Below are 27226 nucleotides of genomic sequence, written 5' to 3'. Positions count from 1 at the left end.
TATTTTTTTCCATGGAAGTAGAATATACGTGAATGTTATGACAGGGGAAAATTGTCGTCAATTGGGGTTGCTAACATGGACATATTATACTGGTCAATTCGTTCATACAAAAGTTCGTTTTTTGAGTACTTGCTAATTTGGTGCAAGATCTTAGTGATATTAAATTCATTTTTCTTTTAATTACTTAACTTTATTTTAAAATAAATATTTTCTAGGCCTTACAAACTGTCCCTATTTTTCTGTATATTTTGTAGAATATTGAAAAGGAGGAGTATAACATACATACATATGTTGGTGTAGGAAAGAGAAAGTAAAGGTTCAAGAAAGAGAAAGTGATTCAGTAAGGAAGAGTAGGATAAAATATGAGTATAGGCAATTTCCTTAAACTTACTCAAAGCAACACTACTGCTTATTTAAAAGAAAAAAATAATATTTTACAACCATTTAGTTATTTTAGTATCAAAGTCAATGTCAGATATATATAGTAAGTTGTAAGTTGGTTTGCCATTTCAAATGTGGTCATCCTTGTTTAATTATAAAGCAAATAAAACTAAACTGTTGTGAGTGCAGAAATAAAATTGAACTGAAAAATATATTTTATTGCATCCATCCCTCCGCTTGCTTGCCTGCTTGATGCTGATATGACATTTTGTCATAAAACAAAAATACTTCCTTCATTTTACCAGGGGGGGAGGGGACAATATGCTGTTTATTACACTAGTCCGCAAAGTTTTGTATGAACGTTTTCTTATTTGTTGGTATAACCACTTTAAACCCTTATTAAATTTTGATTGGTTGTTTCATTAAGTTGGTTATCCAAACGTTTCAACCACTTATTGTAATCTGCAGAAGGGGTAATTTTGTGTATCATCATTTGTGATGTACATCAATTTATTGAATATTGTCTTATCCCTATAGATTCCTGCACTTTACCCTCGCCTTTATTTTTTCTTTCCCTTTTTTAATAAGACATCATAACTTTATTTTTTTTAAGTTACAAAGCTACTCTACAAGTAATCTTGTCAACTATTACTTAAAATTCTTGAATTGTTATAATATCAACTTAAAAAGATAATTATAATTTCAATGATAAAAAAACTTTTTCAGTATGCCTTTGAAACCGAGTTATATCTGTTGGATTAGAATCGTTTCTTCGCCATACTGAAAATTCATGTTTATCATCGTATTACAGACAATTTTCTTCGAATAATTAAATAAATAAACATAAATTTAATACCAGTTCGGTCTTTCAGGGATAATATAACTGGTTTTAATCATATTTTTCATCTTAATATCGGCGGAAAGCTGTCTATAATACAGTCTATTTACTATTAATTAAAAAAATATTCTTTATGTAGATTATAATTTCAACATAATTATCATATCATTAAATGTCAATCATGAAAATGAAAAACCAAAATAGCAAATCAAATATCTTAATGTATTGTAAAGCTACTCAGATAATGACATTATTGAATTTAAAAAAAATACTTTGCTTTACTGCTTATAAAGTAATCGTTCTTGATAACAATTTAAATGAAAACATCCCCATCCACACCCTTTTTTCACTTCAACTTTCTTTTTTTCAACACCAAACTAAAAGTATGAAATTGTTGTTTAATATTTTGACATTTAGAATGCACTTTTTACTCCTCTTTCATCACCCCCCCCCCCCCCTTCTATTTTCTCCCCCTCAACCCTTGCCTGCAAAAATTAGTATTGATACACACAAATGTTATAAAAGATTCGTCATCATAAAATTTCTTTTAAAGTAAAAAATGTTTTTTTTTGCTTTCAAGTTATCGCATCACTTTATCACAGGGTGGATACTTCATGATTTGTATCTATTTCCTATAATACAAATTCCATCTTACTAAATAAATATGTACCAAGATTTACACACATGCCTTAGAATTAGAAACGCTTCTCTTCCTTTACATTCCTAAAAGCAAGTAAAAATATTAGATTTGGCTATAAATAGCTAGCAACATTCATTTTCTTAAACCATACACACACACACAAACATACAAAAATACAAACACACACTCACACACCAACTCTACACATAGAATCACACACAGAAACCAAACGGGCAAACAGGACAGGCGCATTAGATTAAATTGGATTGGAATTTGATCAAGAATTTTGCACTACCCGCAGATCAAATGTTGCATCATACTCTAAAAAATCCATTTCATTTTTAGGGTTTAACGTTTTTTTCAACTTATAACTTTTTATTAGTACTTATTAAAAGGCAAACTTCCTTTCTAAAGGCCTTGAATTATAATATTGGCTGTTAATGGATATATCATTACTGAATCTTACATCAAATTTTCATGTTCTATAAATAAAGTGAATCATGCAGTGGCTAAAATAAGGATTTCCACTTTTAGCCAATCCCCTCCCCTTCTACTGGATGAAAGAACTGACCAATAACGAGTTTTTTTTTACCAATATCAATTGACGACAAGTTCTTCTCAGCAAAACCTTATTGTTCATTAAATTGCTTATTGTTCTTATAGAAAATATAAAATTTGGTGAAAAATCAATTGTTAAAAGTTTAACTCTAAATGCAGAATAGTTTTTCTTTTTGCATTATATCATCCTTGTTAAAGTACAAAATGTAAGTGACAACTTTTAAAACAAATGATTTATAAAAAAAAGTTGCATTTTTTTCAGTACACCTTCATTTTGTGCATTTGTACCATAAACACTAAGAAAAAAATAACTCCATACCCCATCCTCCCCTTTTCTTCATTTTTCTACATTAGATCTTTTCATGAAAATACCCTTTTTCGAATTTCAATCTTCTGCTAACCTAAAAAGTTACTTTAGGGGCCTAGAAATATATGTACAAAATTTCAGCTCTCTATCTCTACTGGCGACCTAGCGCCAGGCATGTAAAATATCAACAGATAACGGTAGCACGGCGGTTTTAACAATATCTCAGTAATGTGCAGGTTTTCAGCTCTTCTGCATATTTCAATTTAAACACATAAGGCCAAAGATATTATATCCAAAAAATCTTTTGTCAAAGTCTACTCTAGACCTAGCGCCAGTCAGTTTTCTAAAATCATGCATTTTATACCTGTGAAAAATGAAATCGCCAGCGCTAGGTGTAGAGTAGACTTTGACAAAAGATTTTTGGGATATCATATCTTAGGCCTTATGTGTTTAAGTTGAAATATGCAGAACACCTAAATTCACCTTCCAAGCCATTCTCTAAGCATTTAAATTTTTTTTTTGAAATAACGGGATTTCAAAACTGCCTTTTGAAAAGGCCTAAAAAATATATTTTTTTGTCTCTTTTTTCACTGTATATAGTTACAACTTATTAAGATATTATTTTCAGGTAAAAAAAATTGGCGCTTCCAGCACCAAAACCGGCAAAAACAGGCAGTTAAACTTCTGAACCCCTACTTAATCCCCTGACAGACCCCCCCTCTATCTCAGCTCCTGTTACAGATAGAGATGTAAAACTTTTTTCTGGTTGTTCATGTGTATTTTTAGAGAATTACTTTTTCTAGTCATAGCGGTCAGACCGCTCCTTATCCGCTTTTTAGCGGTCAGCCGCTAAATATTAAAAAAGCTGTAGAGCGGCCAATTTTAAAGCTAGGAAAACCAAATTTTATGACGAGCAATTATTTTTCATAACAAAAAAATGCTTTTTCTGACCATCGCCAAAAATGACAAATAACGGAAACTGCCACTTTTGACGGTAAAACGGTGGTTGGCGGCGCTAGTTTTATCTGTTTATGATCACAATAAAGACTACATACAAAAATTGGCTGGTCTAGAGCTGTTTTAGAATTCCGCTACTGGCAGCTTAAAAATGGCAAAACTACAGGTAGGAAATAAAAAATCAGTTAAAAATCGATCAAGGATACTAGCACATAAGAATCTAACTTCGTTTTCTTTCCATGATCCAGAATTTTCTATGAACAGTTAAATTTTGAAAATAAATCTTGCATTTGAAAAGGAAAATAAGAAAGATAATATGTAATAGGATGGAAAAGATCATATTGATGTTTTTAATAATTATGGAGATGCGACATCCAAATTTCAAAATTCTTTGAACGTATGAACAAGACTCTTAAAGAAATGCTTCGCATCTAGTCCACTTACTTATATTCTCTATAAATCTAACACCATATAAAACTTTGATCTAAATAATGATTGACAAGCCATAGTAATTATAGCGCGCACCTCAGGCACAAGACACAATTACTCTGGTCAGCCCTTAGGCACTTTTTATGTATTTTTATGCATTTATTAGTCTATTCTTACCAATATAATACCATATATGGGTAATACTAGCCTAATCATGGTAATCTGTATGTGATTGAATATTGTTATATGCTTATATAAAACATCATATCTATTGTTAAAGTAATCATGTAACCATTATGTAATACTAAGTATACCTATAGCCATAGCTTCATTTACATCACAAGTTTAACATACAAACACTTTATTAAACAGACAAGGACAAATTTGGCGGTAAAACGGCAGTTGGTGGCGCCAATTAATATTTTTATCTGTTTATGATCACAATAAAAGACTACACACAAAAATTGGCTGGTCTAGAGCTGTTTTAGAATTCTGCTACTGGCAGCTTAAAAACGGCAAAACTACAGGTAGGAAATAAAAAATCAGTTAAAAATCGGTCAAGGATACTAGCACATAAGAATCTAACTTTGTTTTCTTTCCATAATCCAGAATTTTCTATGAACAGTTAAATTTTGAAAATACATCTTGCATTTGAAAAGGAAAATAAGAAAGATAATATGTAATAGGATGGAAAAGATTAAGGTCTGGAAAGGGTCAAGAGAGTTAATTGTTTAAACTAATGTAATAGATTTTTATTTTAGTCAGATGCCAGACGCAGACAATTAAAAAAAAATTAACATTTAGAAATATTATCAATTTGTCTACAAAGGGTTAACAACAAAATCAAAATATAAAAATCTAATTGGTAGTGCTAATGGGGCACTTGTCCAATATTATGGCATGGAGATCGCTCTTCTATGAGTACTACTTAAATCCTACTTTTACTGCAATACACATAGACATTCTCATCGTCGGCTCATCAGTGTAGAATGCTTTTCCTTTTATTCCCACAAGTATAATACGAATTTGGTTGAACCCGTGGTAGTTCAACAAATACCCACGCGAAGTATTATATTGCTTTAAGCTAAGAATAAATGGCTGGTTAGGATGTTCGATCTATATCATATAAGTATATTAAGCACTTAAGAAGGAAGATGGTTTTATAAAGTGTATTTACATTACAAGTGAATCAGTTAAGTATGAAATATTTACAGGATAGGAGATAATAAACATAAGTAGTGTAGGACAGAAAAGTGCCCTAAGTCCAAAGCATTCAATTGTGCATAGTGTTAGATCTCTAACATAAGACCTAGGCACAATTCATGCTAAGTACTAAGGGACCTAAATTTAAACTACAATGCATGATAAATTAACTAAGATCATTACCTTTAAGCCAGGAGAATTTGATAGTTCGAGAGTCAATGAATACCTGAGATATTTTAAGAGGTTCAAGTTATAACAACAACTATTTACCAGGATCTAAGTCCTTGTCTGTTTAATAAAGTGTTTGTATGTTAAACTTGTGATGTAAATGAAGCTATGGCTATAGGTATACTTAGTATTACATAATGGTTTTATGATTACTTTAACAATAGATATGATGTTTTATATAAGCATATAACAATATTCAATCACATACAGATTACCATGATTAGGCTAGTATTACCCATATATGGTATTATATTGGTAAGAATAGACTAATAAATGCATAAAAATACATAAAAAGTGCCTAGGGGCTGACCAGAGTAATTGTGTCTTGTGCCTGAGGTGTGTGCGATAATTACTATGGCTTGTCCAGGGATAAGGTATAAGAAACCTGGCCATAAATTAGGTCTCGGCCTGGTTTTGAAAGGGATCATGCAACTTTTACCATTTGCCTAATTTAATGACCTTACTGGCGGACGGCTCATATTGGCTGCCGCTCTAAACCAATAGTGTTCTGTGATTTGGGCTTGTTTTGTAACAACCAATCACCAATTGGCGGCGCCAATTGATACAGAACAAGCCCAAATCACAGATGGCGGAAATTTTAGGTTCAAATTACCAAAGTAAAAGATAAAAAATTTTGGGAGAGAAAAAACTTCATTTTAACAAAAGCCATTAATATATAGGTTTATAAAAAGTTATGTTTTTTACTTTAAACTAGCTACCTGAATTTGATTCTATACTTTATTTACACACACACACACAGCTTTTTTATTAGCGTTTAGGACGAACCACTGCGTCATCCCAAAACTGGTTTATTAGGCCTAGGCTTGAAATAGGCCTGAAATAATATTTTCCTACGTTTCCCATCCCTTATCCCTGGGCTTGTCAATCATTATTTAGATCAAAGCTTTATATGGTGTTAAATTTATAGAGAATATAAGTAAGTGGACTAGATGCGAAGCATTTCTTTAAGAGTCTTGTTCGTACGTTCAAAAAATTTTGAAATTTGGATGTCACATCTCCATAATTATTAAAAACATCAATATGATCTTTTCCATCCTATTACATATTATCTTTCTTATTTTCCTTTTCAAATGCAAGATGTATTTTCAAAATTTAACTGTTCATAGAAAATTCTGGATCATTGAAAGAAAACGAAGTTAGATTCTTATGTGCTAGTATCCTTGACCGATTTTTAACTGATTTTTTATTTCCTACCTGTAGTTTTGCCATTTTTAAGCTGCCAGTAGCGGAATTCTAAAACAGCTCTAGACCAGCCAATTTTTGTATGTAGTCTTTATTGTGATCATAAACAGATAAAACTAGCGCCGCCAACCGCCGTTTTACCGCCGAAATTGGCAGTTTCCGTTATTTTTCATTTTTTGGCGATGGTCAGAAAAAGCATTTTTTTGTTATGAAAAATAATTGCTCGTCATAAAATTTGGTTTTCCTAGCTTTAAAATTGGCCGCTCTACAGCTTTTTTAATATTTAGCGGCTGGCAGCTAAAAAGCCGATAAGGAGCAGTCTGACCGCTATGACTAGAAAAAGTAATTCTCTAAAAATACACATGAACCAACAGAAAAAAGTTTTACGTCTCTATCTGTAACAGGAGCCGAAATAGAGGGGGGTCTGTTATGGGGTTAAGTAGGGATACAGAAGTTTAACTGCCTGTTTTTGCCGGTTTGGGTGCTGGAAGCGCCAATTTTTTTTTAACTGAGAATAATATCTTAATAAGTTGTAACTATAAACAGATAAAAATATTATTTAGCGCCGCCAACCGCCGTTTTACTGCCAAAATTAGCGGTTTCCGTTATTTGTCGTTTTTTGGCGATGGTCTGAAAAGGTATTTTTTTATTATAAAAAATAATAGTTTGTCATAAAATTTGGTTTTCTTAGCTTTAAAATTGGCCGCTCTACAGCTGTTTTAATATTTAGCGGCTGGCTGCTAAAAATTGGATAAGTAGCGGTCTGACCGCTATGACTAGAAAAAGTAATTCTCTAAAAATACACATGAACAACCAAAAAAAAGTTTTACGTCTCTATCTGTAACAGGAGCCGAGATAGAGGGGGGGTCTGTCAGGGGGTTAAGTAGGGGTTCAGAAGTTTAACTGCCTGTTTTTGCCGGTTTTGGTGCTGGAAGCGCCAATTTTTTTTTAACTGAGAATAATATCTTAATAATTTGTAACTATATACAGTGAAAAAAGGGACAAAAAAAGATATTTTTTATGCCTTTTCAAAAGGTAGTTTTGAAATCCCGTTATTTCAAAAAAAAAATTAAAATGCTTAGAGAATGGCTTGGAAGGTGAATTTAGGTGTTCTGCATATTTCAACTTAAACACATAAGGCCTAAGATATGATATCCCAAAAATCTTTTGTCAAAGTCTACTCTACACCTAGCGCTGGCGATTTCATTTTTCACAGGTATAAAATGCATGATTTTAGAAAACTGACTGGCGCTAGGTCTAGAGTAGACTTTGACAAAAGATTTTTTGGATATAATATCTTTGGCCTTATGTGTTTAAATTGAAATATGCAGAAGAGCTGAAAACCTGCACATTACTGAGATATTGTTAAAACCGCCGTGCTACCGTTATCTGTTGATATTTTACATGCCTGGCGCTAGGTCGCCAGTAGAGATAGAGAGCTAAAATTTTGTACATATATTTCTAGGCCCCTAAAGTAACTTTTTAGGTTAGCAGAAGATTGAAATTCGAAAAAGGGTATTTTCATGAAAAGATCTATTCTACATACATGAAATTGGTTTGATCACTTATTTTGCTAGAGGACCTTCTAAACCCCCTCCCCCAAGTCAATTGGAAATAAATATCTGAAACCTTGCGGAAACCTGTTCAATGACCAATCCTCAAGTGCCTCAAGATACCAATGAACCATGCTGAAATCTAGATAAAAAAAAATAAAACTTATTTATCTTCATTATAAATCAAGGAAGGTAGTATAGTGTTTTTAACTTGGGAAAAAATGGATTTTGTCAAGAAAATACACAAAGTACATATGAAGCATGATAAAGTAAAATAATAATTTATTTTAAGATTACTTTCATCAAGAATTAAAATGAGCTATATCTTTATTTTTAGCATAATTAAATATTTAATTATTGTCTTTTTATTTATATTTCTTACTTTCAACGTACTTCTTGCTTACTGTACTAAATTACGTTATTTATGACAAACACAGTAAACCTATAGAGTAGCTTTGCTAAAAAAATTTACATAAAATTGAGTAAATTGTGAGAACGAGGTAGGAAATGTGTAACTATTTGTGATTTCTAGCAAGTATGACATTCAATTACCAATTTAAATTCAAATTCCGATGCACTCTCTTATTCTTTTTATTTTCAATTCCTAGTTTTCTCTCTATATCTTTCTCTCTTTATCTTCTCTCTCTTTCTTTACTTTAAAAAATGTTTCATAGATATTTTATTTTTTTTTATAGAAAAGTATGGTTATTTTTCTGCCTTTCCATGTCGCTTCGAATATAGATGCTCGGGGCGCAGCCGTTAGTAAAATAGAACGCATTAAACTTTTCAGTCCGTTTGGAGTTTAAATAAAAGATTTTTTAGAGTGTGTGTAAATGTAAAAAGTAAGTATGAACTTTTGAAAATGCAAACGCAAACCAAATTTAACTTTCCGGTTCAACAAATTTGAAATTTCTTACTCATTTCTTTAAGTTGAAAGCAAAGCTACTCTTCAAGTTAGTTTGCTGGTCGGTTGATTTTACATAATTAAAGGGGTTTAAGAAAAGAAATGAAACCATCCTAAACTCAAACCCACCTTCAGCCCTGCTTTCATTTTTCATATTTTGCTAGCTTTGTGATGGTAATCATAATTGTTCTTGTTTTCATTTTTCCCTTTTTCAATTCAATAAAGGGCCATTATATTTTCTTATCATTCTTGCCAAATATTTTGATATCAAATTTCAAGTGATTAGAAAGGGATACAGAGAGGCTTAGTTTTTTTTTTTGATGCGAAACATGTTTTAGAAAATTGATTTGTAAGAAAGTACAGAAAACGACAAAAAAGATATAAAGAAAGTAGATTAATTTGTTAATAGTTAAAAAGAAACATACACAAAGTTATATCTTGAACTATAAAAAAATTAAGGGATTACTTAGGCTCTAAACAATTTCATGATTATATTTTGCTAAAATTAGCGTGACACTACTGCTATGAATATAAACAGATATTAAATTAATTGCTTTTAGTAGTTTTTGTAGAAGGGATAAGGGAATATAAAAAGGACGGTAAATAAGATATACATCCCTAATTATGATAATCAAAATGACACTAAAGGTTTCAAGTAATCGTCTTTCTACACTAAAAACCTTCTCCCTAATATTTGAATTTTACAGAAATTATCTTTTATTAGCCTACCCCTGTATAACTTAACTTTAGTCGTCAATAGTATTAGTACTCAACAAAATTACTAGAAGAACTAAAGCTGGGGGTATAAAAAGGGAAAGAAAATTGTGGAAAAGTTTTATCAGAAACTATGTTGTTGTATCGGTGTATTATCACTTACACGGAAAAGTTTTCTTTACAAAAAACATTTAGGACTAATTCTTATTACTTTCCAGGGAGGGAGGGGACATTTGGCTATTTATTACAATAGCACCTAAAGTTTTTTAATAACGTTTATAAAGTCGATTTTCCAAACGTTTCAATCACTAATTGTAATCTGCAGAAGGGATATTTTGTGTATCATAATTTGGAATGTGTATCAATTTATCAGCCATTATATTATCCCTTTAGATCATCGATTCCTTCCCCATGATTAATTATCATCTATAAAATTTCATGTTTAAATTTTACCATTTGTAATCAATTTTACCAATAAGTAAACTTTACATGTGGAAGTGATGGCCCACTAGTTGTACATAAATGTATATTATTATGATTGCTGTTGCTTTTTTTTCACACTCAAAACTTTTTTTTAATGGCGCAGCTTCTGTAAATTTATTGTACCTATATCCCTAATTCATTTTGCCTCTGTTAGCAGTAAAGAACTAGATCTTTACCTGTGCTTTTCGTTGCAATAGTAGAAAATATTAGGTATTACTACAAGACACCAAGATGTACCAAATATCCAGTGAGAGAATAAAATCTTTAGGTACTTTTTTAAAAAGTTATGCTTGTTTGGGTCAAACTAGCAGTGTCCAAACTTTTGAACTAACAATTTTAGTCTGCAGCTGGGGCAATTAAGTTTTCTTTTAGTTCTTTGTCTTATCCTTTAAGATCTCTACAGCATAATTAAAAAAAACCTAATGCAGATGTGATAATAAGGGAAGGCAATGGACACTTGAATGCTCAGGGAGGGAGAGGACATTTGGGTGTTTTATTACGCTAGTCCCCAAAGTTTTGTATTAACGTCTTCTTATTCGCTGACTTAAAAACTTTAGAGAATTTGGATTTTTTTCTCATTAAGTTGAGTGTCCTAACGTTTTAACTACTAATTGTAATCTTCTAAAGGGGGTAACTTTGTGTATTATCATTGGCAATGTAAATCAATTTATCGGCCATTGTCTTATCCCTTTATATCCCTGGGAATGGTAAATGAACCTAAATGTATACTATTGATAAAATATTAATGAAGAGAAAGGAATAGGAATGTCATTAATGATCGAGATAATCTTTTTTTTTCAGTCCTGCTTGCTTGATTATTAATATTAATACTCTCACCAAGTCTACACCCAGCTAAACTTTCTGCTCGTATTGTATCAACATCATAGAAAATTTTAAGATTTTTTTTTTACTGAAAAAGGGGAAAATTTAACTTTATAAATGAAAGAAGATAATATGTCATCCATGAACTCTTTTAATAATCGCCATTTAGTCGACGTCGACAATTTAATGTAAGGCAACGAAATATTTCCTGGGTTAGCAGGATATAACATTATTACTTTTTCATCTTTATACTTTCAAAAAGATTCTCCATAGCAACAAGTAATCTCAAATAGTCCCAAAAGTAAGCTGACTTTTACTTTTAAGTTCCGAGAAATGTAATCAGATTGCTATGATACTACCTAATGGATTTAGTTGTCTTTTAAATTACTTTGACACTTTGAAAATCATTAAAACATGAATCAAATCATTAAAATGACGCTACAATATATTCCCCTAATCAATAAAGATTAAAGTACACGTTTGGACACTTTTATAAATACTTAGTTTAACCTTCAAATTTTTTTATTTCCCCTTCTTTTCCCTCAAAAAAAAAAGTTCCCCCGATCTGTCACTTGTTCTATCTATTTATTTTAGGTGTGAAGCCACTCTTTAATATTTGTTTGTTTGTCTTTCGTATAGTACACCATTGAGTTGAGTTAAGGGTATCAGAATAAAGATGAAGGAATTGATAGATTTTCAAGAGATCATGAATGCTTAATTTACGTATACCTCTTTATTTCTATTTAAAGATTAAGAAACTTAAATACATTACTACGGAAATTAAAAAGCAAACAGTATAGCTTATAATGTGTTCAAAAGCTTCGCTACTATGTAACTTAATCGTCCTATAAGAGGGTCTTAATATTCTTAGCATCCAAACGCGAATATCGGGTTAATTCGTTTTGTATCTAACTAAAAATATTATACCTATTTTCTTATTTTTATATACAAATGGTAGATTGATTTACAGTGCAAGTGTAAATCCTAAAGTGAGAGATAGAGAGAACGGGAGAGGAAGAAAAGGAGAGAGAGAAAGAAAGAAAGAGAGAGAGAGAGAGAGAGAGAGAGAGAGTGAGAGAGAGAGAGAGAGAGAGAGAGAGAGAGAGAGAGAGAGAGAGAGAGAGAGAGAGAGAGAGAGAGAGAGAGAGAGAGAGAGAGAGAGCAATATACCAATCCAAATGAAATTAAATTATTTAGGTAAGATCAATAAACAGATTCTGTGTATCTCTTCCCAATTCTATCCATGGATATTTTCCCCCAATGTTTGTGTTTGTAAACAAAAAACACTAATTTCATAGACTTGCCTCTCTTTCATTCCTATTTATTTATTTGGTATTTCCATAATATCTTTATCAACAAACCTAAAACTTATATTAGCGGGGACAAGTATGCCCATTAGTGGCACAATAATGATAAAATAACAATAATTTTTTAAGCAGCTTAGCCGTTTTTATCGGTTATTTTTTCGTCATTTTTACATTTTATTTGTACATATACAAAATAAACTTTTTTAGTTTTTTTAGTAAAGGTCATGTAGTATAAAAAGTTTTTATATTTTAACTCAACCTTTTATCTTTTAAATTTTTTTATTTTATACATATTCTATTCTCATATAAAAGTAACGGCGTGTCTGTATGTCTGTTAATTCGTTGTTGCTAATATCCCGCTAACCGCTAAAACAATACAGTTCAGATGTGGATTCTTAAAAAAATTTGCCCCATTAATCGCTTAGTGGGGCAAATTTGTTTTCGTGAAAAATCCACCAAAATCACATTAAAAATCTACAAAAATTAAACAAAATCATAGAAGGGTTATTAACATATAATTTTCTTTAATTTTTGTAGATTTTTTATGTGATTCTGGAGGATTTTTCACGAAAACAATTTTGCCCCACTAAGCGATTGGAAGATTTTTAAGAATTAACCTCATTTTCTCTTTTACAGTGAAACTTCTTTAAGTCCCAGAGAAGATTTAAAACTATTTTTAAGGAAGGTACGGCATCGTACCAAAAAAAAAGATTAAAATATATGCACTCATTCATAATAAAAGTTAAGTTGAAAGCAAAGAGTCACCCCTTCCCCCTTGCCCTAAGTGATCCTCATAGAACCTAGGTATGTATTTTCTTACTTGGGTTGATGAAAGGTATGGGGTGCTACAAGATAATATGTCAAAAAGGTAGATGGTTGAGCTATTGAGATTATCATTTAAACCTTCTTGTAATTGATACATTTTATCTCTAAAATTAACAATTACAGTAAAATAGATTAAAGGTAATTTTTTCCTGTTCTCTTATAGCACAGTAGAATATGGAACCAGTTTCCTTTTCCTTATGAACTATATTGATAAATTAAGTATGCACTCTTCACCACTCTATAACACACATATTATTTATGATCATATAAGAGTTATCATGTCTGTAGTAGTCATAAAAAAAGGAATAATCAAATAAGTATTTTCATGGGAAATTTTTATATTATTAACTATACCAAAAGTAACTTAAAGTAACATGATGCTTTTCTGTCTGTTTAAATGCAACAAAGGATCTCGCTTATCGATAAATCGATATGGTTAATCTTGACAGTGAATTTTCTTTTAGCTCCAGAGAAGTTGTTTCCACCCTCACAAAAGTAATCACCCCTGGAAGTTGAACCTAAAAATAAATAAAATATTACCCCCCCCCCTTCTCTCAAATTAAATTTGTTTTTTTAGTTACTGATTTACTTATACGTTTATTTAAGAAAATATACAGTGTATGTTTGTGTGAGTGTATGTGTATGTTTGTGTGTCTAATCATATCAACGCCGCCCTGAGACTTGGCATGCGCCTATATTTACCAAATATATCTTATTGTTGATTTAATTATACCCCCTTTTCTATACACATGGACAACTAATTTTATGTCTTTATAGCTATTTGTTCACTTTTATTATTTATTATTTATTACTTAATATTTATAATAACAATAATGAAAACATACTTAGAAAACCTAAACAATTAATAAAGAAAAACTTGGAATTACATTTAGTAATAATAAGAAGAATATAATGTTTCTCCACATTCTAAGTTATACATTGTTGTTAAAGAAAAGCCCTTGAAAGGTTTAGAATTGATGTTATTATTTAAACATACTAAAATTGACAATCAAATCTATAGACTTCTACATAAATCATTATTATTTTAATATCAAATGCTAGTCTGTAGTCAAACTGCTTTATAGCCGTTTATATTACACTTTTTCCCCATCAAAAAAAGCTAACACTTTTACAACAACTATCCTTTTACGTAACATGAATATTTTTTCCTAAGCGAAATTTTTGTTTTCACTTCACCTGTCCCTGCCCTCCTGACTTATTCCAACCTAATCCATTATGAATGTCCCACAACATTGATGAGTGCAAGTTCACATTACATACACACACATACTCACACACACACGCACACACATACACACACACACACACAAACGCACATACATACACACACACACACACACAAACAAACACGGAAAATAATTTTCAAAAATCACAAAAAGTTGTTTGAAATAATGTGTAAGTCCATTATATTTTATTGTATTAAAAATTTTCTTGTTCTATATGTTCATTTATGATGGTTTCGGAATTTTGTGTGTAAAGATTCACACTACTGTATTAATAGATTAGACAATTTTTCTTTGTCCTATTCTAATTGTTTATATTGTTTAAAATCATTTGATAGAGAAGCCTTGCTACAATAAACATACACATAAACAATAAAACACACACACACACCTATTTGGAATGCCCTTTTGGAGTTAACCTTGTACGTATAAGCTACATTCTGAAGTCTGAATATATAGAAAGGGAACATTAAGCAAAAAGATTTTTTCAACAATTTTTTTTTAACCAACCAACTTTATCATAAGAAATAAATAAAGAAATATCAAGCATAAATTTACTAGCTTTTCTGTGAAATATCTTAGTCTTAACCTAATAACCATAATTTATATAATTGGATTATGAATGCTTGATTTTATAACCATATTTCTCAATAACTAATTATTGTATTTTCTCTACAAAATGGCGCCAACGAATACTTGCAGTCATTATTTAAATTCCTGAACCAATTTAATGATACTCAAAATATCATGAATTAATGAACATTTGACGTATTTATTTATATAATAGGGTTGGGCCGGATATCCGGTGTGGCCGGATATCCGGCCGGATACCGGATATTGAAACTATCCGGCCGGATATCCGGCCACACCGGATATCCGGATACCGGATATTGAAATCATCCAGCCGGATATCCGGCCACACCGGATATCCGGCCCAACCCTATTATATAATTAATAGTACACACATATTTGTCAAAAAATTTTCTATTTTTAAAATACGGAAATTGTTCTCAAACTTTTAGTGGACCACAAAAACTTTTACAATATGTTGATATTCAAATATTGTTAATGGGTTATAAGTATAAGTAAGGGTTAAGCAAACCCTGCAGGACAATAGCTTAACATATTAATGGTTAAAACTCACAAATAGAAACAACTTTTATTACAAAAAAAATTAGGCGAGGGGGAAAGGAATTCCTAAAAAGTTAAAAAAAGGATTTTACCAAAAATTTTAAATTTACATATTTTTTGTCTAGAATATATTTGTTTGACAGCGTGTGTGCTGACTGAAATATGAATGGATGTCAATTCAAACAAAACTAGGAGAAAAATTTCCATTTTTTTTGTAAATAACAATTAAAACAAACAAAATGTAATAGAGAAAAAAGTAGACAAACTTCAAGTTATTCATGCACAGACAGACAAGATCAACTTTTTGAGTAGATTTTATTATGAAATGTGTACCACGCATAAAAAATATATAATGTCTTACTAAAATGTGTTTTCTATTTATTTTTATGCTAACTCAGAAAAGTTCTAATAATCCTAAGTAAATCTTCAAATAAAGCTGACATAATACTTTTTATATATTAATATTATGTACCGTTTAGATTATTCTAGAAAATCCACATTAAGCTGTTATAAATATCAATAATATGATTATATACAACTAGATATTGCAACAAATTATTACACATTAAACCTAAATATAGTTAGTAAACATTATAATTCTAAATGACAAAATGTAGCCACACACACCTACACTCTCAAATTATATAATGACAAAGTAATTGACCATAATTAAACTTGTTGAATATATAAATGATGTTTCCAATATTATTCATACCCACAGTGTGTGGTTACTAATTTATCTAACATTGGTTTAATCATTTACAAAATGTTATGAAACTATAGTACATGAATTCATTTTAGTTTGATAATTCCTAAACTTAAAATACTATAGAAAAAGTACAGCTAAAATGGCAACTCATATTTAGTAAAGCATATGATATTTTTCATATAATATCCTTGCATATTTAGTTTTCTATTTTGTTAACTTTTTTTGGAGCCTGTAAATTTTATGACGCTACATATTGAATTCAACACAATGTATTATCTAACAATTAGGAAAGTCAATAAAATTATAATTATACCACCATAATTACACTGTAATACTTGCTAAAGCTCTTTAATTACTAATTATAGATTTTACCCAACTATTATTGATCTTTGCAGAATTACAGCCTTATAATTAAAGCTTTCGAAACAATTTAAGCTAATTGACTTCATGGAATAATAATGAAGAAGGGAATATAAAATTTCAAGACATGCAATGTAACTTTGATCAATAATAACTTTTTTACTTTGTAAGAAATAAATTCAAAAGATTTTAATTACATTCATTCTTTTTTAACTTTCATTGTTTATGAATCCTATAGCTATCTTAGATTCAAGGTAACTGTGTTTGAAAAAGGGATGTTTTGAAGTATTTGAGATATTGTACAATAATAATGAAGTGAATCAGGCGGAAGATTTACCAATTTTTCAATATAATTGGATGCCATTACTTTGCACTCTCCAAGCACTCCACTCCTCAACACTTACACACACCCTTCCCCTGCATCATGATCCTCTAATGGTAAATAAACTATCTTCTCCAACCCCAACCCTCACATACTCAGAGGCATTGCTCCTATTTTAAACAATATTTTCCGCAACATTTCTTAAAATATCATCTCTGGAGGACAGATATAAATAGGGGGACCAAAATACAAGAAAGAAGCAAAAATAAACATTTTTCTATATTTTATACCAATTTAGATTGATTTAGTGTTTAATCACCATAAAGTAAACTAATTATATCAGGAAGCTGGTACTAATTTATCTGGAATCTAACTTCATTATATTTTTATTTTGAAGCAAAAATTCAAATTAATATTAAAAGAAAATAAATTGAGCCATTAAGATTCTATTTTTTCTTTCAAATATAGATACTTATCTAACAATACTTATCAATTTATTTGTATTTTAAGTATAAATACTTATTTATACACAATATACATATACTAAAAGTTGAAAAAAAGTATTGAGGTAGGTAAAGGTTAGATTGAATTTGAGACATAAGAATTTCGAGAGGAGAATAGGAAGGTAGGTAATTGAAATTCTTTCCTACGAGAAAATAAGGTCCCTGGTATTCAAGTAAAATGTCAAATATGTTTTGATGAAGTTAAGAATACTGACAGAGAGAAAGAAAGCATTTTCTTTATGAAAACTACACACACACATATATATTGTGTAATACTGTAATAATGGTTTATTTTAGAATGTTGATTATTGGATTTTTGCCCTTTTTATTGCTTTTATAATTTACAACCAAGTTTTATAACACCATAAACAAATGTTCAATATTTTCAAAAATTAAAATGTTATAGGTTAACCTATATATTTAGTCTTACCTATTGTAAGATGTTTCATGTTGATAACCATAACTTAAATCTGTGAAGCACCTATAAAACAAAAATGAAAATATCCATAAAACAAAGATAGACCACAGAGATTTAAAAATGTAGGATGATTAATTTGACTGTAGACAACTTTAAAAATTGATATATAGTATTCTTGAATCTTAAACCTCACTTCCAAAACCAGTTTAATACACAACTAATACAATTTGAAAATACTGTTTTCAAAAATAACTAAAATTGTGTTCAGATTTTCTGGTAATTATTGTAGAGTTATTTCACTTTCTAGATTATATTTTATCTTTGAAAATTGAGGGTACAACTTTTGCATTCATTAAGAATTCTAAAGAGTTATTTACTATAGACGGACAAAAAGAAGGACAAACCTGAATGTAGAAAAGTTTTAAGAATTTATTTTTAATATAACACAAATTATGATAAGAAGAGTACAGCAAGAAACCAACAAAATGCTGAGGTATTAATCTATGATTTAAGCCTTACTATAAAGATTATGTAATTTGTATATTCTGAAAGAAAGAGTTTTTATTCTCTCAATAGATTTCAAGTACTTTAAATATGTTAAAAAGATTCTTTTTTGGTGAGTTGTTAAGTATTATTTGAATATATTTAAAATTTAATCTTACGTAAGACAATATAATAAGTGCATTCATTTTTTTATTCTAGTAGATGACGTGTTTGCAAATTCTAAAGTGCTTTTTATTATTGAACTAATTTGTTTACTTTATACAAAACCAGTAAATAAATAGTAAAATATTATTTTAAACAAAATAGTATTACAATAATCTATAAATAGATTATTAATGCAGGATACATAGCCAGAAAAGACAAGATACAAGAAAACTAAATGTATAAATAGGTATTATCTGACAAAAACACATCTTAACACAAAAAGTTGGCCAAAAAGTTGTGCAGTAATGTTGTTGTTGACATGCAGCTTAATTCCCGCGGTTTTTGGTTGTCAGTGTGTACACTTACTTTTCTTATTACCAGGGTTGCCGCAGTTTAGTCTTGTTTTGTATAATTTCGAAATCCATTAAAATGAAATTAGAATATTTTCTTTTATAGAAATATAATATAACATACATATAATTTTAGCTATAATTAGATAATAAAATTTTCATGCATAAGTTAATTTTGAGATTTGGCTGCCATGAATATTGCATTAGTTTCTTATCAGTATACATGATTGTACAGGGTGCGCCACATAAATCCGGACTTTTTCTTATTTTTAAAAAAATGAACATAAAATCGTCAATTTTAAAGATTTTATTGAATTTTAAAAACTGGGAAGCAAACTAGCTATATGACTATTAGATTATTCAATAAAATCGCCGCCAGCCTCAATCACCGCCTCTACCCGCCCCCTGAACCGCCCCCAGACCCTGGTCCCCATGTCCCTGTCCAAGCTGGCGAAGTTCTCCTTCATAGTGGCAATGAGGGAGGTCTTTGTGGTATGGGCGCGTCTATTGGTTCATGCTTTAATGGCGCTCCAGGCCCAAAAGTCAATTGGATGAAGATCGGGGCTGCTGGGAGGCCATATCTCCTTAGTGACGTGAGTAACTGCAGGATCCAAATTCACCCATCTTTCAAGCTACTCTTCGACACGGCGGCTCTCATTTGGGCCACAATTAAGCTAGAACAACGTTCAATACTTTTTTGGAAATGGCATGAAGATTAGGCTAGGGTTATCATCGCAACACATAGTCTAAAACGAGTTTTAAGGTTACATATGGGCCCATGTAGACGAGAACCGAAAAATTTTCACGAATTTTCACGATTTTTGACGTTTTTGACATCTCAAAATCTGCCACGTTTCACTTTGATGGAGTACTACGGCCAAGCCATTTCAGATAGAGAGCTCTAGTCTTTTCTAGTGTCTTACTTGTGTATCTAACAGTATCCCCAGCAAGTTGCATAACTCTACCTCACCTACAGATGGGCTGAGGTCACATTTAGTGGGCCCTAGTCAAGAATCCAGTGTAAGCTATCTGCGCATTTCGATTCTGCCAGGTTGAACATAATCGCTGCCAGCTCGGAGAACACGTCCTCCATCGTCTAAAAATTTTTATGGGCAAAAAGGTAATTACCCAAGCTTTTTATAGTGTGGTCAAACGTCATGATTGGTCAAGTAGTTTTGGTGCTATGGCCGTTTGAAAAAAGTCCGGATTTATGTGGCGCACCCTGTATATTGTATTGTGTATGTAAAGACCATCTATTCAAACTGTTTGTAGCGCAGCTACTCTACTTTTATGGTCTATTGGTTTGTTCAAATGCTTAATAGATTTTTAATGAATATGCTATTTTTTTCAAATATGTATATGTATATAATTAATTATATAAGACTTATATAAATACATCAAGTTATTATGATTTATTTAGATTCAATAACTGCTAAAATCAATAAATAAATGCAAGTTGCTCTAGTTTAAAAGATAATTTGAAGTGTAGAATCTTATAAAATTTTAATATGTCTATGCTATACATGATGATTATATCCTTGTTGTATCTTGGCTTAGCTACAAGAAAACTTCTGTATTGTGCACTTAGCACCAAGTTGTGTTTCTTAGGATAGGTCTGTAGAGTTTTGTGTTGTATTTACACAACTTTTTATAGAGTATACATGCTTGCCTTGCCTAGCTGGGTCTTACTCCTTCAATATGCATTGTATCCACTTACATACATTTGGATATCGAAAAATAAATAGCAGCAAAAAAAACATTAATGTATAATCTTTTTAGGAGTTTAAAGTTTTTGTCTTTGACCTCATAAAATTGAGAAAACCGCTGGAAAGAAATATAAGACAATTTTTATTGTTTTTATATCCCAAACACTTAAATTTTAACTAAGTTATTAAATTTCCACGTTATTTTACAAATGTCCTGTACTTTTAAAGCCAACTAAATGACAATGCATAAGGATTTTAATTTTGTTTAACATTTTCTAAGATTATTTGTAAATGTTCCAAAATGCAACCATGCTTGCATTTATTTAGGAAATAGGGAAAACTTTCAACAGGAAGAATAACAATAGATTTGTTTCAATAGATCAGGAAAAAAATACTTTTCTGTAGTCCACTTTTCATAGCACATTCAAATTATTGTGTCATTAATTACTTTTGTCCTCCAAAAGTGACATATTGCATTTTTTAAAATAGGGTAATTAATAGCACTTTGACTACAAAATAGCATTTGATACTTGAAATTATACTGTACAAAATTGTATAAATTGGAGGATATGTCATTCTTCCATAATTCTCATTGTATTAAAGACACCATTAAATATTGGGGAAAAAAGCGTCTCTCCTTATGGTCACTATCAAGCATTAATTGTCCCTATTTAGGCTTCTTTTATGTACTTGTTATTGTTCTATCCCTGTATCCCTGATAATAAGTAACATATATGGTAAATAATTAAGAATTAATTGAGATAGAAATGAAGAAGTTATGATATAATTATATATTCCCATCATTTATAGCATTTATATGTACACTTTCCATTATCATAATTTTACCATAATTGTAATTTGATATACATTAGCCATTTCATATTATACATAATCTTCATTAATATTTTGACCATCATAAGTAATAACAAGGACATTAACATTTAATCGTAGCGAAGCTTTAATTATAATTTTTATACAAATTTATACAAAAAGCGACCTTTTAATTAATCACTCTTTTTTATTGATAGCAATATATGACAGATATTTGTTTTATTCTTTATATGACTGGCAAATTATATCTTTAAAATAATCGAAGCAGCTTTTAGTGCCTATATAAAATGACGTCATACAATTTAAATGACCATTTATAGGCCAATAGAAAATGTTTACTGGCCTATTATTGGTCATTTGTATTGTATGACATAATTCTTTATAGACAGTATAAGATGCCGAACCAATCATAATATGAAAATAATCAATATACAAGTAGCCAATAATACTTAGAGAGGAGCTTCGCAAGTAATCCTAACCAATATTATATTTCTTACCACTCTCATTTTCTCTTTTCTTATTCTGACTGTAGCTTTATATATTAGAGCAAAAAATACTATTTTGTGGAAATATATCTTAACAATAATATGCACTTATTTAAGGCTTTTTGATATTTTTAAAGCTTCTTTAACTCATTTACGTCAAGGTTGTTTATTTAGTGTGAGTGCAGGGAAGTCCAAACTTTTTATTTTGAGGAGGGTAAAATGAGTGGTTTCGAATGATTATGGGGGGTAATCTAATGCGTTTTCTTAAATTTTAAGGGGTAAAATGAGGGATTTCGAAAATATTGGAGGGTTAAACACCCCGTTACCCCTACCCTTGACGTCTATGAAGTTATCTTCAGAAATAAGCATTTTTTTCTACATAGATTTAAATTGTAATATTGGATATAAAATAATCAATTAAAATATCATATTTTTAATTGAAATCAGGCGGTTTTGATTAATAACACAGTATGCTTTCATAGGCATATAATTGCCGGCTTAACAGGGAGCAATTGGATATCTAATGTTTTAAAAAATTTAAGTTAGGAAATGTTTTTGTCTGTAAAATAACATGGTTTCTTTTAGTATATAATGTTATGTAATTCAACGTCAATATTTTAAAGTATCTTGTAATGTCGGTTCAGTTGCCACTTTTGTAAAATCCATCTAGTCAACGATTTTGTTGTCAACAGAGCCCAATATCAAATTCAAATTTTAATCTGTGATTGTGTTTCCCTTATTCTCGTTGAAGCCTAATATAAATTTATTACCCTGTATTATATTTGCATACATTTTTATGGAATTTTAGAGATAGGGCAAAAGAAGAAAAAATTATGTATTGATATTACTGAAGATAATATTTCAGTATAGTAGAATTATGTTTTTCTTCACATTTAAAATTCCTTATACTATAATATTCTAGACTACTTGTTTCACCCCTATTCTCTTGGGGTGGTTGGGAGAGGTAAGGAAAATAGGTAAAACCCAGCCTAAGATTTTTGTAAAGCTTACCAATCTGGCCATCTCTGAAATAAGACAAAAAACCTTACTACTTCATATTATTGGATAAAATCCAACAATATTTCAATGTATACCTTTCATCCCCGCATTTATTATACATATACATGTTTATGTATATAATTCTTTAGAAAAAAAACTAGATATATCAAATAATGTCAGCAAAACCTTGAAAGCCTTAACTAAACATTATTAATCATTTCATATGAGGCAAATTATACCTTTTACTTTTTTAATCAGGTTTAATTTTGCAAAATATTATAAGTTTTTTTTGTTGAGATTTAGTTGTTTGTCTTTGTGTATGTGTGCCTCTTCGATTGTTGATGTATAATCACTTAAAAAACTAATCTGATTTAAATCTCCTTTTCTATTTCTGTATCGGCTATCTGGGCTTTTATAAAAAAAAATTTAAAAGCATATATTTTTCGAGTACATTCATTTTTATAGTACATTCAATGTCTAAGATATTAATATTTTGCAATATACACACACATGTATAAGTATATAGAAATGTTTAATTGAATAAGGCAGAATCTAATTCTATATATAAGATTAATTTACATCTAAACTAATCTCTCTTTACACAGTTAATTAAATAGTTCTACCCCCCTTCTTAAGTACATAACACCCTACCCTTTTTCATTCAGGAATTCTCATGGGATGAAGTAATGAACTTTAGTTAAGTAAAATTATAGGCTTGGGTTTGAGTCAGCCAGCTTAAAATAGAGCAAATATTTAAGTCTAGTACTTTGTTTACATTTTCTATTTGACAAAAGCCTTTAGTATTTACCAGCAAATATTGCCTTTTATTATGTCTAAGTCTAAGTTAAATGCTAAAAGGTTAAAATGTATAGCTTACTATCTCCTATATATTAATTTCATTCTTCTTGTCATTCTATTTGTTTAACTGAAAATCAGTAGTCAAAAATCTGTTGGTTTCCATTAAGCTATTTCATCATTTGCTTCTGTATACCCAACCTACATAATCAAATAAAACTGAATATCATGGGTATGAAATTAGAACCAAGTGAGAGGATGTTAAATTCTTTGGTTCATTACCGTAGACAATTGACCATTAAGGTCGAATTAAACAAATAGGGTGGGTAAACTATGCTTTAAATAGATCAACATCAAACGTTATGTTAGAATTTATTGCAGTTAAGAAAAAACATCTAAAGATCTATATATTTCTATTAGAATTCTTTGATATCTGTTTACCACTCATCATCCTGGCTTGTCTACGACTAAACTACCGCCACCACACAGTTGCGGAGTTTTAGAGAACTACATATAATAGAAAGTCAGTGTGATTGCACAAGAAACAGGTTTCTAGAGGTGGCGGTGTGATGACGAAAAGTGAAAGAATGGGGAGGAAAAGGGAGAGAACAAATTCAACTTTCTCTACGGATATGAGCCAGGTAAAACTTTTATCATCATTTTTTGTCTGTTTAGTTTGTTGTTTTGTTGGTTGAATGATAAGGAAAATGTGAAATTATGAAAAAGTTTGGAAAAACTCATCTTCTGAAACAACTAGTTTTGGTTGGTTGGGTGTCTGAGGGAACAGGGTAGCCACAAAAATTTCTGTACAGTTTTACAAGTTAATAATCATAAGTTTTGCATCTCTGTTAAAATGTTAGCTTTATAATATGAGAATACTTATAGTTGAAAGATCTATCATAATTTATATTATTAATATTGTTATTCATATGGATGGTATAGTTGGGAGCTTTGTTTTTAAGTTATTTAATTAATTGAAAATGTGGATTCACTGATTACATTCCTAGTTAACTTAGCAACTCTTGATAAATTTAAATTTCAGTTAATATTATAAAAAAAACTGTGGCATCCCTGTTATAATTTTGTGTATTGATGGTTGGTTAGTGTATCAACAAGTTTGGCAGAATAAAACAAGTTTGCCTCATTTTTTATTTATATCAAACAGTTAACAGTTCTTTAGTTGGGAGCTTTGTTTTTAAGTTAATTAATTAATTGAAAATGTGTAATCACTGACTACATTCCTAGTTAACTTAGCAACTCTTAATAAAATTTAAATTTCAGTTAATATTATAAAAAACTGTGGCATCCCTGTTATAATTTTGTGTATTGATGGTTGGTTAGTGTATCAACAAGTTTGGCAGAATAAAACAAGTTTGCCTCATTTTTTATTCATATCAAACAGTTAACAGTTTTAAAGGAGAGAGAAAGAGAGAGGCAGAGAAAAAAAGGAAAGACAAAACAATATTAAACTTTTTTAACATGTAGAAAATAATAATCTATTCTAAACAGTGGAAAGACTCACTGACAGGCAGAAACGCTGTGCTTTTAAATGTATATAATGGAAAATGACTTTTTAACTTTTCAGCAATTTTATAGTTGGTAGCAATTTGTTTTCATAATGGTTTTTCTAAACAGCCTATACATATAAAGTTTAATCTATGCGGAGAATATTCACAAATTTCCCATATTTTACAAAATGACCACTCAAACCCTATATATAAGCTCCAACATGGCATAAAATAGTTCAGCAATTGGGTTATTAATGAGCCTGTATTGCTGAAGGGTGTGTATGCTTTAAACTGAGTGCTTTCCTTCGGGGTTAAGCATAGACAGACTGACTGTTAACATATTATATAGTACTAGCGGCTACGCCCCTAGAGGCCTCTAGTGACACTTTAAATGTTTTTGTTTGTTAAAGTTAATTTTTTATGTACGATACCACCTTATTTGACGCTGAAGTCTCCCAGATTTTAAGAAAATTCTCAATTTTTTTGTCATTTCTTTTGGGAGGGTGGTAGTACCCTCCCCCAAAATAGTTAAAAACCTTCCCAGGACATATGAGAATCTACCCTGTTAAGGAGAACCCGATCGGTTTAGCGGTTAGCGAGATCCTTCGGTACACACAGACAGACAGACAGACAAACATCCTGTTACTTTAGTATAAGGATAGACATTACTCTTTTGCCTCTTTTGGAGTAGCCATACATTTTATAACTCGACATAGGGCAAACAATAAGCAACCACTTTTTATTCTCTCTTTTATTTAAAAAGTGATGGGAGGTGGTGTTGTATATGGCCCAGTTACAGAAAAAGGGATATTGTCAAATATTCAAACTTTTCAATTTATAAACTAGATTGATCAGGGAGATTTTCCAATATAGACATTTTTATTAGAAGAGAAGCCACTCTTTAAATTGTCTGTCTTTACGTCTTGTTCATTTCTTTCATCAATTTCTCATTAGGCTATTTATGATAATCATTGAAGATTTGGATCATTTATAAAATAATATTAAATGATTATTGTGCTGCTTGGGAATTTAATTGTCCTTGTTAAATTTACTTTTTTCTTATAACATAAACTGATAAACAGTATAGATAAAGTTAAACTATTAAAATTCGTTTTAGATTTTTTATTTTGATCATATTTAACAGTTTTCCCTTTTTGGTATAAGTGTAAAAAGCTTTAAATAACACAAATTACAAATTCCCCCTATTTATTTATTTTGGAAAATGTATGTATTCTAAAAATTATCATTTGAATTTCCTATCTTTGAAATGAATAACCAAAAAGAAAGATTTTAGGAATAAACAAATTTTGAGCACAAACCATTTTAAAAAAGAGCTTGTAAATACCTTGCCTTACATTGTTTGGATCTAAAGGGATAAGACAATGGCCGATAAATTGCTGTACATAACAAATGGTGATACACAAAATTACCCCCTCTGTAGATTAAAATAATGATTGAAACGTTTGGACACTCGGCTTAATGAACCGACCAATTAAAATTGAATAAAAGTTCCCAAAGTTGATTTGTTTTCTCACCTTTTTGTGTCTTCCAGAAGAATTATCCTCTTCTGTGGTGAAATTAGTTAATTTGAGAATTGTGATTTAGAAGCAAATGTTCCCTTTGACTTGCACAACCTTGAAATAGTAAAATATTGATGTCAAGTCCACAGGGGTAAATGGTAAGGTAGATGATTATGCACTGGTTAGCCATAGTTACAATTATACAATATTTAAATCTGTTTCTTTATTACCTTAAATTACAATTTAGAAAACCTTTTCATTTTATAAAAAGGTTTTTTAAAATTTTTTTTACTATTTAAAAAAAACTTTGAAATGATCTAGGGAGTAAACATTTCCTGTTGAATT

At 30.3% G+C, this 27226-nt stretch overlaps 1 protein-coding gene across 1 annotated transcript in view; it reads left to right on the top strand.

The window, feature by feature from the left end:
* Positions 1–27226, top strand: part of LOC145314290 (uncharacterized) — a 128124-nt gene that overhangs the window by 7244 nt on the left and 93654 nt on the right. The window contains exon 2 of the mRNA XM_080154145.1: positions 24274–24494. Within this exon, the coding sequence (XP_080010271.1) occupies positions 24423–24494 (72 nt within the window). The 5' untranslated portion in view covers positions 24274–24422. The remainder of the gene's footprint in view (positions 1–24273; positions 24495–27226) is intronic.

Source organism: Acartia tonsa, chromosome 3, assembly GCF_053477335.1.
Source record: "Acartia tonsa isolate MP-2025a chromosome 3, ASM5347733v1, whole genome shotgun sequence".
NCBI classification, from domain to species: Eukaryota; Metazoa; Arthropoda; class Copepoda; order Calanoida; family Acartiidae; genus Acartia; species Acartia tonsa.
This window is presented reverse-complemented; position numbering and strand designations above follow the sequence as displayed.